This window comes from Pieris napi, chromosome 5 (assembly GCF_905475465.1).
Source record: "Pieris napi chromosome 5, ilPieNapi1.2, whole genome shotgun sequence".
NCBI lineage: Eukaryota > Metazoa > Arthropoda > Insecta > Lepidoptera > Pieridae > Pieris > Pieris napi.
In genome coordinates this window covers 5,371,117-5,383,627 of record NC_062238.1, presented here as the reverse complement: position 1 = coordinate 5,383,627, position 12,511 = coordinate 5,371,117, and the positions used below count along the sequence as shown (strand labels likewise).

Here is a 12,511-nt window from a genome sequence, read left to right as displayed (position 1 = left end):
TCTTACATTTTATAGGTAATTTTTTTATTTTTCAGGTGATACATCTAGTACCCTTACTATTGAGTAACAAAATTATATCAACTAGCAAAGCGATAAGTGATATTTTTTTGCCTGCGTTTCTTCAAGAAGACAAAGATTTACAAAATACTATAGCCAGTAAATTATCTATGCTAGTATGTATGTCTCTCAGTACATATAGTGTTGTTAAAACAAATGATCCAATTGGGTATGTGTTGGATGAAAAATGGGATGTTTCTATTATATGTCATGAATGCCATAAAGATAAAAATTCAACAAACAATTATTCAGAAACAATCAAAAAGACATATAGACAGTATTGCTTAGAAACAAATGCTTCGACTAATATTTCATCAACAAATGTTTTGAAGAACTTGTTTGGAAAGTTTTTGAATTATCAACAATATTCAGATTTAGATATATCTGAATTTTGGGCTACAATTGGAGCAATCAGCAAACATTATTATGTATTTGATTATGGAGTTTCTACAGCTGTTATTAATCAGCAAAACACCAAATATATTTTGAAAGCTTTGAAACCATTCCTTCAGTGTACTGATGTAAGTCATTTTGTATAATATATATTCATATATTTGTCTTTATCTTTATATATATAATTCTTCTGTGAGTGTGTATGTCACTGAACTTGTCAAACGACTGGACCGATTTTGATGAAATTTTTTGTGTGTGTTCAAGGGGATCTGGGAATGGTTTAGATTCACAAATCAGCCCGCCACATGGCGCTGCAGTCGGTACTTTCATACTTTGCTTTACTAATTGCTTGAAATATCATGCAGGACAACGTCTGTCGGGTCCACTAGTATATTCATATATTTGTCTTAATACTTAAATCTTTTTTACATGCCAATTGGATTTATAGTGAACTTTACTAAATAGGTGGTTAAAAAAAATATTTTAAAATCTCTAGAAAACCTACATAGATTTGACCTTTTATTTTTTAGGAAAATGAAGATTCCCCAACCAAAGACACTGTATTTAATATTTGCATAAACTTACTACTGAAATCCACTCAAGAGAGTTTGGAAGCAAATGACTATAATATGCAGACAGAAACCTTAGATTGTATTAAAGAACTTGGTTTATGTCGGAATGGTAAAGTGATTTTGCCGGTGACTAAACTTTTAGTTTACTTTATAATGCAGCCGCAGTGTTCTCTTGCCCCTAAAGCAGTTGTTTATCTCAGGGATGTTTGTGAATTCCAAGGGTACACCCCTAACCAAACATACCAAAGATATAAAAAGGACTATTGTAGACTCTTCGTCGATTGCAGTCTCAATAATGGCAAAGATTTCGCAGTAGCACTGCTTAAGGTCGTCAGAGCCTTCGGATTTGTAGGCTATAGAGACTTTATCTCCAAGGATGTTCACCACTTTCTGCCATATTTGATGCCGTATTGCATTACTATTAAGGAAGTCCCCTTTATGATTGAAGAGATCGCGTCTTTAGTCCAATGTTCAGTATCAGATTTCCTCATAGAAAGATTTCCGCATATATATGTACATATCTATCTGACAGAAAATAAAGATGTTTCCAAAAAATGCTACGGCGTTATTGAGAAGTTGACCAAAATGTCGGTTTTAAATTTGATTAAAAGACATTTTAGGATCATACTAACGGAGTTCCTCTTACAATATTGTTGCGATCCAGAAAAAGTGTTAAATGCGTGCAGATATTTAGCATGCCACGATCCGGATGTATCCACTCCTCAAGGAAGTTTATCTATGAGTACAACTCAGATAGCAGATTTTTTAAACCCTAAATTTCTTGGAGTGTTAGCGTACTTTGATCATAAATTAGTGAACGCAAAGGTAGCATTGTCAGTGAAGAGAAAAGCTTTGAAAAGTTTTCCAGACATAATGCAGTTAATGGGAGTAAAATACCTAACACCGCTGAGATATAAAGTACTGGCTACTTTGAGATCTGCTTTGCCACTCGTAAAGGAGTTCCCAAAGATTCTAGCGGAAGCATGGAGCGCTTTCATTCATAACATTGATACCATTTCGTTAGGACCTCTGCTGCCCAATCTTGCTGTTTCTTTATTACAACAAATTCACTACGCGCCGCAAGAGATCAACAAAATTTTTCAATACCTAATTCTAAACAATGAAAACTTATTGAGTTCCTATATTTCTGAACTATTTTTTGTCGACGATGCGAAAATATCCGAGAGAGTAAAGAGCGTAATTAAAAGACACGTAAGGAGAACTCAGCCTGACAGTTTTTTGGAGAAAATAAAATGGTATTTGCAGCATTTAAATCAAGATATTCCGAGCATAAAGGCATATTCATTTTCTCGTTTGAATAAACTGTTGAAATGTAATAGAAAAGAGTTGCACAAGGCTATATTTGGTGGAAAAAACATTGATCCTGTTATCGTAGAACTTATCGACTGTCTCTTAGTTGGTGAGTGTTTTTTCTTATGTAAGATATTTTTAATGACTACTTAAAGTTCGCGACTAAGGAAATTACATTGTATTGCAAGTAGTATCAAGTAGATAGGTGAGTTCTTGCATTGATATATTAATTCATGGCGTTTTAGAACAAGGGTTTTACTTATAACTTTTTATTAAAGGGTTATGGGTAGGAAATTTTTAATTGAGGGTTTATTATATAATTGATATTTCTATTATTTACTTGCCTGTTAAAAAGTCAGTGAAACAAGCATAAAAATGGGGGTCATTCCATTACCCAAGTTCCTTTAATAAATAAAACCTCGCAATTTTAAATGAAAAAAATTTGCCTTTCCCACATATATATGTTTGATTGTTGTATCAGATTGAAATTTATATTTTACAGGTTGCAAAGACCCCAATACCGAAGTAAGTGCTTCAAGTGGGTCATGTTTGGGTCAATTGGGAGCCATAGAGGCCGGCCATTTACCGAGACAATACGTACAACCAGATCGCTCACCATTTGCTTTTTCTATTAATGATAATTGTTTTGCTGCAACCGCGCTGATTGAATTGACTAGAGCTTTCCAGTATGAGAAAGATACTATGGTATGTATCGCTCATTTTTATAGTTAGGTATGCTTATTTGACATAAAGGTATTTATAGTACGAACAGTATTTTAGTATTAAATTCTTCTCGCTAAATATATGAAACACATCATTGCTTACAAACAATTTGTATGACACAAAACCTTGGCGATTAAAAAGACTGGCGGAGAGTTTCTTGCCAGTTCTTTTTTCCACTCTACGCCCTTGACTTGCGAACTGGTAGTAAATCAAATTTAGAATCAATTTAACATCTTTTCTGTTGAAGTTCATAAGTGTACTTGGTTACCTATACGAATATAGTTATTTTGAATTTGAGTTTTCATGCTATGTTAGTAATAGTAATAACACATAAGGAATTATTTCCAAAATTTCCGAGATTGTTATTTCTATAAATTGAGTATGTACCTATGTATAAAATTACATTTAAACCAGTGAAGCAAGAAATTTTAACAAAACTCGAGAACGCTTCACAAAAATTTCAGAACATGGACTGCTACGCTCTAACAATACAAGAAATTCTGAAGATCTACGACATTTCACCAACAGGGTCCAAAAAAGACGTGTGGGATAGTTTCCCCGAGAATATGCATCAAATAATGCTCCCTTTACTCAGCTCTAGATACACATTGGCCTATCCGTCTCAGCCAAAAAAGGCTCATCCACTATTCGGGTCCGTGTACGCTACTACCTTTTTAGAATGGTCGCATAATTGGTCGGGACAGTTGATACCTCTCATAGAATCGGATAATATAAGGGAATTACTTCGAACGGTACATCCAAGCATGCGGCGTGACGTCAGAACTCTGTTTTTGTTTCTACCCTACGTACTGTTACATGCAGTGATGTCGAAGAATAACGTTCAGTATATCCAAGAGGAAATGTTAGCGGTCATAAATACGTGCGCTGAAATTTACGAAAATGACGTCGCAATTACATCTGAACGATCGAAGTATAAAATGATACGTCATATACGAATGACGCCTAATATTAATTCTATACAGGCGGAGGAAGGTAACCAGGTAATAAGAATTATAGCACTCATTTGTTTCTGTTGTTTCTAGAATTTTCGCCTCCATGCGGCCGAGCCTGAATGTTTTGTTTGCAGGATTCAGAAAGCCAATTTAAGTAGTGATGTTTCCCTAGTTATATAGTGTCCATTCTTCTCCACACGAAACTACCTTTCGTAAGGGGCAACTAGAATCTTCTTTGTATTATGTTTGACGTTCAAAAGTGCCATTTTAGGTGGTCTAATTGAAATAAACGATAAGACTTTATAGTGGGAACTTAATGTGTACGTATATTTCAGGGAAAATATAGCAAGACTGTCTACACGCTTTTAGATTTCCTAAATAGATGGCTTCTAGAGTGGATGCATACTAAGCAGCGTCCTCATGAGAACGAAAATTATAAGTAAGTACCTTTGTCTTCTTTATAAGCCTAGTTAAAAAACTAATTTTTTTGATTATCCTTTTTTTATAGGGCAATACAAAAGTTTATGGAGAAATTTGATAAATTGGCAATAGCGAGGGGCAATTTCGCATGTGGGGAGCTGGAAAGAGCGCTACAGTACCTCGAGTTATACATGGATGGTGATAAACAGAGGATTCAGAATCAGTTACCATTTCTGGCTGAAATATATGCATTGTTGGATGAACCTGACTCTGTTGCTGGTAAGGCATTTATATAAACGATCTGATTTAAACTTCAAAAAGCTTCGTAAAGTATGTTGTAGATTCCCTGATCATTTTTTTTTTGTTTTGATCGTTTCGCAGAACCGACCTAGTTCTAACACTGCTATTCCTAGGATGTGTAAGTTAATAAATTGTCCCTTGAAATTGTCCACTTCCTAACAGTTTCCCAGAGTTATCTTTTCCAACATGTTGCTTTCTTTTAAATATTTTTCAAAATCACTTATCATTTGTATCTTTTTAAAATCACATTTGTAGTTTCTAAGAATTATATTAGTTACCAATAGTTATTAAGTATAAAGCACGATGTGTTTGCCTATTAAAGGGTGTACAGTTAGATTGATTGTTATTTTTCTGTATTCATAAATTAAGCTTTTACTGTAGTGCCCATTGGCAAACACTTTTTAAATAAATAAATAAATGATTTCAGAACATATTTTGTAATGTATCATTTATTTAACATTGTTTATTTGTATCAGCGTGCCGCTGAGTATATATAAATTTATGATAATACTTTAGTTATTGAGGTCTAGGTACAAAATCAACTTAAGTCCGTAACCACTATGGTGCAATGATATTAAACTGATAAAATTTGTCTTAGTAATTTTTCAATCGAAATTCTTATGTTTGTGTATTGCAACAAACAAGGTAACATTTAGATGACTAGTTTGAAATCTGTATCGAAGGACCAAATATTTTCAGGAATTTTAACAATAAAGCGATCAGAACCATCCTTGAAGGAGTTAATACTAGCGCAGGTAGTGACAGGGCGGTTGCAAGACGCGGCGCTTTGCTACGAGCGCCTTGCGCAGGAGGGACAGCTTGACAGACATAGTCTTCAGGTATTTAAGAATATTTATTTCAAATGATCCACATGTGGTACTATTTTTTTTAATCAAATTCCTCATTATTTTCGAAGATTTTTCTGTGTGTATATCTGTCGATCACGGTTCGTTCGCGTTCCGTTTGTGGTCTGTTTAAAATATTATTAAATTAAAAACAATTCAAAGACGAGAGGTTACGGATAGTATGAATGCACATTGTTTTTCATTTAATAATATTTTACCAGAAGACAATCAGAACGTGAACGAACCATGATCGATCGTATAGCCTAAAAATCTGCAATTCCTAGATATTTCTTATACAAACCTTCATTGACTATTTGGATGATTTTTTAAATACCTTTATAATTTTTTTATTGTCTTCTAGAATCATTTTATCTATAAACTTGGATTGACTCGAATGTTGCCATTTTAGGGTATGATCGACTGTTACTTAGGTCTAGACCAGCCATTTACAGCTTATCGACTATTAAGTGAACAAGAAGTAGATGACACTATGATGGAATTATCTGCTGAACCTTTATGGAGATTGGGAAGATTTGAACAACTGGATGAATTAGTCTCTAAGTCAGTGGTAAGTAGATTATTTTGTGAGAGCATCCTTTGTATGACTTTATAGTGGTAACTATTCAGTTTGTGGCGTAATTATGTATTTCTTTTGCCACGTTCGGTTTAACTTGGAGAAAAAGGCAAATGCAATTTGATTAGATCTCGGTTTAAATAAAAACTTTGCATACGCCCCAAAAATCATAGTGTACAGAAATACCTTCCAAAAAACAGATTGGAGTCTTGCCACCATAAACAGACGCAACGGATGTAATTTTTTTGAATCTTTAAAAATTGTGAATACATATTTTGAAAACCGACTGAACTGTATATCAAAATATCAAGCCAAGATTACGATTAAGGCTTATTTTATAAGGAAAAACTAAAAAAATAATCCATATTTTTTAAAATAATTATGTGGAAATTATGAGACTTATTTATTGTCTTCAGAGACACGAATTCTCTGAAGAGATATTATGGGTAAAAAAATCTTTGCAGCCATCTTCACGTGAAAACTGGGGTCTGTTAATGGGCCGAATTCTCCTGTCGTATCGTAAGCAAGAAGAAGATTATTTCAAAGTGTCATGCGCAGACGCAAGGAACAGGCTTCTATTGCAAATGGATGCGGAGACTCGCGGCGAAAGTGCGTTACGTAGTGGTTATCAAAGTGTTTTAGGTCTACATATCATATCAGAAGCCGGACATGCCGAGGAAGCTCTGAAAGGGTAAAAATATTTTAAATTTCTTATGTAACGGTAAAACACAAAATGCTCACAATTTCTCTGTCCATCAAGCGTCGACATTCATCACAATAATATAATAATCACTAAATAATTAACTTTAGAATCAAAGATGAAGAGAATATAATTAATTAACTTACTAACTATTTTTTATATTAACTATTAATTAAACAAAGTATAATAATTGGTTTACAATGTTAAGGTGATAGGTCAAAAGCGCGACAGTAGGAAACTGTTATTGACGCCTGTACCAAGTGTCGAAGTACAGGAAGTCTTTAAATTTGAATTTATTTGGAAAAAAATTCATGGTGTAATCGTCACCTCAATCGCGCTTATTTTTGCTATCTGTTTCCGTTAATTCCATTTTCATTGACAAAGTGCTGCACTAAGATGTTCGCATCACTTTCTTAGTTTCGATGATAAGAACTAAATAATCCCAATAGTCAACGATTTTTGTAACAAGACTTTTGATATTTTCTTATCTTCTATCATTGACTCTGTTTGCTGAATCCATTTTAACTGATTTCCTAGGTTGGATGCCCGGTAAACAATACTTGTAGAGTCAGTACTATAGTAGTAGATCAACGAAAGAATGATTTTGTTTTAAAATGCTTGTAATCTTGTATTAAAGGTTTTAATTTATATGGTGTAGACGCCATGCAACTTCACTCGAAGTAAAAATATTAGTCTTTAAAAAAATTGAAAATTCTTGACTTTGGTTCGCATTCCATATATTGTAACATTTATTTCTATATAACCACTCTAATACCAGGAATTGCACATTTCCTTTAACACACGCTATACAATTTACACTGTATTTTAGGCTCAAAAATATCCAAGATGGTGAAAATTATGGTGATGAATTAATAAGTAGTTTACTCGACGAATGGAGGCAGAGATTGTCTGTAGTACAATCTGATGTGAGAACTGTGGAGCCCTTATTGCGTATAAGAAGAATACTATTACAACAGACACAGGTATTAAAGAAATATTTTATTATTATTCATATGAAATTGTTTTTTAATATATATTCGAACGATTTTATACATTTCTTTAAAACTAACATGTTATCGACGTATGATCTGGCGTTTAATAAGAACAATGTTACACTTAAATTACATTATAATCGTGTATCCCTGTTTAGCGATTTAGTGAGAACTGTAGTGAGAATTATTAGCCTGTGACATGCTAGGTACATGTGCCGTATAGCGATATATATTAATAATTAATAAAAAATAATTTCAATATAAATAATTTTTCATTTATATAAGTGGGACCTTATAAATGGATTTTTATTCTTCACTGAAATTGTAATCCTAGGGTAAACTTGGAAACTCAATAATTTATATTTTACTACTGACTTATATCGTATATTATATAAAGTTTATGTTTATATTATAAACAATACTTTCCAAAATAGTAATCAAATTCTTAATAACATTTTTTATGGTTTCTAAATCAAAAAGCTTTAGTACCTATTAAATTTTTTGCCTGTTCATCAAATATAATAAAAAAAAGAACATTTTAAAAACTTTATCAAAGAACGTTGGTGTGATCTATTATTATATTTTTATTTGTTTTATTAAATAATCGTAATATTTTCAAATAATACATGTATCTATAACGTCAATCAAACTTAAATCTAGTGTCCGGAACTGTTAAACAAAACCAAGCTGTTTTTCGGAAGTTTGACATATTTGCCAGCGCCCAAGACGAGATTGTCTTAAGATAACTGTATATTTTTTATTCGCAGGAATTACTAGAACCAACTCACCCGATGACGTCAAGTAAACTCCGATCTTGCATCGGGGACTTGTGGCTTCAAAGCGCAAAACATGCAAGGAAAGCCGGAATTTTCCAACAGGTAAAATTAACTGCTTTCATTTCTTGTCTATTCTTGTTAAACCCGTTCTAGGTTCGATTTTCGGTTAACAAAATTTTTCTAACAATTTATTTCAGCGGTTCGTCTTTAATGTATTCTCATTCGCTCTATCAATATCCGATAAATATACATTTTAATTATAAATGTTTTAATTCTATATTAATTTTCAGGCATACATGTACATATTAAACGCAGAGGAATATCAACCAGAACAGTTGTTTATTGAAAAATCCAAAATGTACTGGGCTAGAGGACAACAGGAGCAGGCGTTTACGACCTTACGACGAGGGTTAGACGATGCCTATCCGCAACTCGAAAATCTTAGCCAGGAACAAAGGTAGGAGTTTATTTTTTAATTTATAAATCTATTGTTTGTTCTTTTGTTTTATACGTTACGTTGCTCGTTACTAGCTGTGTTGACCTAGTTGGCTTGAGCGTGTGAGTCTAATCTCTCAGGTCGTAGGTTCGAACCCCGGCTGTGCTCTAATGTATCAATGTACTAATGGACTGCCTATGTGCGCATTTAATACTCGCTCGTACGGTAAAGGATAACATTGTGAGGAAACCGACATGCTTTAGACCCAAAAACCCGACGGCGTGTGTCAGGCATACAAGGCTGATCACCCGAGATGGGCTGACATCTGAGGCCCAGACATAAAACGTTGTAGCGCACTGATTTTGCCCTTAGGTCTGGGCCCCAGACATCTGTATTTGTTTCGTGATCATTTTCTTTTTCTAATAGACAATTAGGTCATGTGCCTGACGCTGCCTGTTTTTACATTACCGAACGATCGAGTGTTAAATGCGAACGTATATAAAAAAAATCTATTGACGCACCCGGGGTTGGAACCTATCTCTATGTTGCGAGTCGCACGCTAAAATCAACACGGCTCTTTCCTTATTTTTGAAGTGAAACTTCTTTATCGGGGTTGGAAAAAAATGTAGTGTAACATTTTTTCGTTACGCCGTACGCGTCACGTTTTTCGGTTACACGCCATGTTCCTTTTTGAAGTCAAACTTCTTTAACGGCGTTGGAAAAAAATTTACCGTCTCATTATTTATTATTTATCATCATTTATCATTTATCATTTATCATTTATCATTTATCATTTATCATTTATCATTTATCATTTATCATTTATCATTTATCATTTATCATTTATCATTTATCATTTATCATTTATCATTTATCATTTATCATTTATCATTTATCATTTATCATTTATCATTTATCATTTATCATTTATCATTTATCATTTATCATTTATCATTTATCATTTATCATTTATCATTTATCATTTATCATTTATCATTTATCATTTATCATTTATCATTTATCATTTATCATTTATCATTTATCATTTATCATTTATCATTTATCATTTATCATTTATCATTTATCATTTATCATTTATCATTTATCATTTATCATTTATCATTTATCATTTATCATTTATCATTTATCATTTATCATTTATCATTTATCATTTATCATTTATCATTTATCATTTATTATTTATTATTCGACACTTAATATTTTAATGACAATTAAATTCATTAAATTCCTAACATATCTTCCTTTTTCCGTCCCTCTAAGTATCGGAAATCTAAACTTTTAGATTTGTATAAATATGAACAACACTTCAAGATTAGTTTGCCACTGAAGTTTCACTTCTGACATGTGTACTTTGTACACACACTTTTTAATATTTATCATTTATCATTTATCATTTATCATTTATCATTTATCATTTATCATTTATCATTTATCATTTATCATTTATTATTTATTATTCGACACCATATATTTTAATGACAATTAAATTCATTAAATTCCTAACATATCTTCCTTTTTCCGTCCCTCTAAGTATCGGAAATCTAAACTTTTAGATTTGTATAAATATGAACAACACTTCAAGATTAGTTTGCCACTGGAGTTTCACTTCTGACATGTGTACTTTGTACACACACACTTTTTATTATTTATCATTTATCATTTATCATTTATCATTTATCATTTATCATTTATCATTTATCATTTATCATTTATCATTTATCATTTATCGTTTATCGTTTATCGTTTATCGTTTATCGTTTATCGTTTATCGTTTATCGTTTATCGTTTATCGTTTATCGTTTATCGTTTATCGTTTATCGTTTATCGTTTATCGTTTATCGTTTATCGTTTATCGTTTATCGTTTATCGTTTATCGTTTATCGTTTATCGTTTATCGTTTATCGTTTATCGTTTATCGTTTATCGTTTATCTTTTATCATTTATCATTTATCATTTATCATTTATCATTTATCATTTATCATTTATCATTTATCATTTATCATTTATCATTTATCATTTATCATTTATCATTTATCATTTATCATTTATCATTTATCATTTATCATTTATCATTTATCATTTATCATTTATCATTTATCATTTATCATTTATCATTTATCATTTATCATTTATCATTTATCATTTATCATTTATCATTTATCATTTATCATTTATCATTTATCATTTATCATTTATCATTTATCATTTATCATTTATCATTTATCATTTATCATTTATCATTTATCATTTATCATTTATCATTTATCATTTATCATTTATCATTTATCATTTATCATTTATCATTTATCATTTATCATTTATCATTTATCATTTATCATTTATCATTTATCATTTATCATTTATCATTTATTATTTATTATTCGACACCATATATTTTAATGACAATTAAATTCATTAAATTCCTAACATATCTTCCTTTTTCCGTCCCTCTAAGTATCGGAAATCTAAACTTTTAGATTTGTATAAATATGAACAACACTTCAAGATTAGTTTGCCACTGAAGTTTCACTTCTGACATGTGTACTTTGTACACACACACTTTTTATTATTTATCATTTATCATTTATCATTTATCATTTATCATTTATCATTTATCATTTATCATTTATCATTTATCATTTATCATTTATCATTTATCATTTATAATTTATCATTTATCATTTATCATTTATCATTTATCATTTATCATTTATCATTTATCATTTATCATTTATCATTTATCATTTATCATTTATCATTTATCATTTATCATTTATCATTTATCATTTATCATTTATCATTTATCATTTATCATTTATCATTTATCATTTATCATTTATCATTTATCATTTATCATTTATCATTTATCATTTATCATTTAAATTCCTAACATATCTTCCTTTCTCCGTCCCTCTAAGTATCGGAAATCTAAACTTTTAGATTTGTATAAATATGAACAACACTTCAAGATTAGTTTGCCACTGAAGTTTCACTTCTGACATGTGTACTTTGTACACACACACTTTTTATTATTTATCATTTATCATTTATCATTTATCATTTATCATTTATCATTTATCATTTATCATTTATCATTTTTCATTTTTCATTTATCATTTATCATTTATCATTTATCATTTATCATTTATCATTTATCATTTATCATTTATCATTTATCATTTATCATTTATCATTTATCATTTATCATTTATCATTTATCATTTATCATTTATCATTTATCATTTATCATTTATCATTTATCATTTATCATTTATCATTTATCATTTATCATTTATCATTTATCATTTATCATTTATCATTTATCATTTATCATTTATCATTTATCATTTATCATTTATCATTTATCATTTATCATTTATCATTTATCATTTATCATTTATCATTTATCATTTATAATTTATCATTTATCATTTATCA

General features: G+C 30.6%; 1 protein-coding gene across 1 annotated transcript in view; it reads left to right on the top strand.

The window, feature by feature from the left end:
• LOC125049435 (serine/threonine-protein kinase ATR-like) overlaps positions 1-12,511 on the top strand; it is a 30,997-nt gene that overhangs the window by 2,075 nt on the left and 16,411 nt on the right. Inside the window, exons 4-15 of the mRNA XM_047648730.1 lie at positions 36-578; positions 981-2,442; positions 2,836-3,038; positions 3,521-4,057; positions 4,345-4,448; positions 4,518-4,708; positions 5,429-5,568; positions 5,984-6,142; positions 6,613-6,839; positions 7,678-7,831; positions 8,608-8,718; positions 8,907-9,073. Of these exons, the coding sequence (XP_047504686.1) occupies positions 36-578; positions 981-2,442; positions 2,836-3,038; positions 3,521-4,057; positions 4,345-4,448; positions 4,518-4,708; positions 5,429-5,568; positions 5,984-6,142; positions 6,613-6,839; positions 7,678-7,831; positions 8,608-8,718; positions 8,907-9,073 (3,998 nt within the window). The remainder of the gene's footprint in view (positions 1-35; positions 579-980; positions 2,443-2,835; positions 3,039-3,520; positions 4,058-4,344; positions 4,449-4,517; positions 4,709-5,428; positions 5,569-5,983; positions 6,143-6,612; positions 6,840-7,677; positions 7,832-8,607; positions 8,719-8,906; positions 9,074-12,511) is intronic.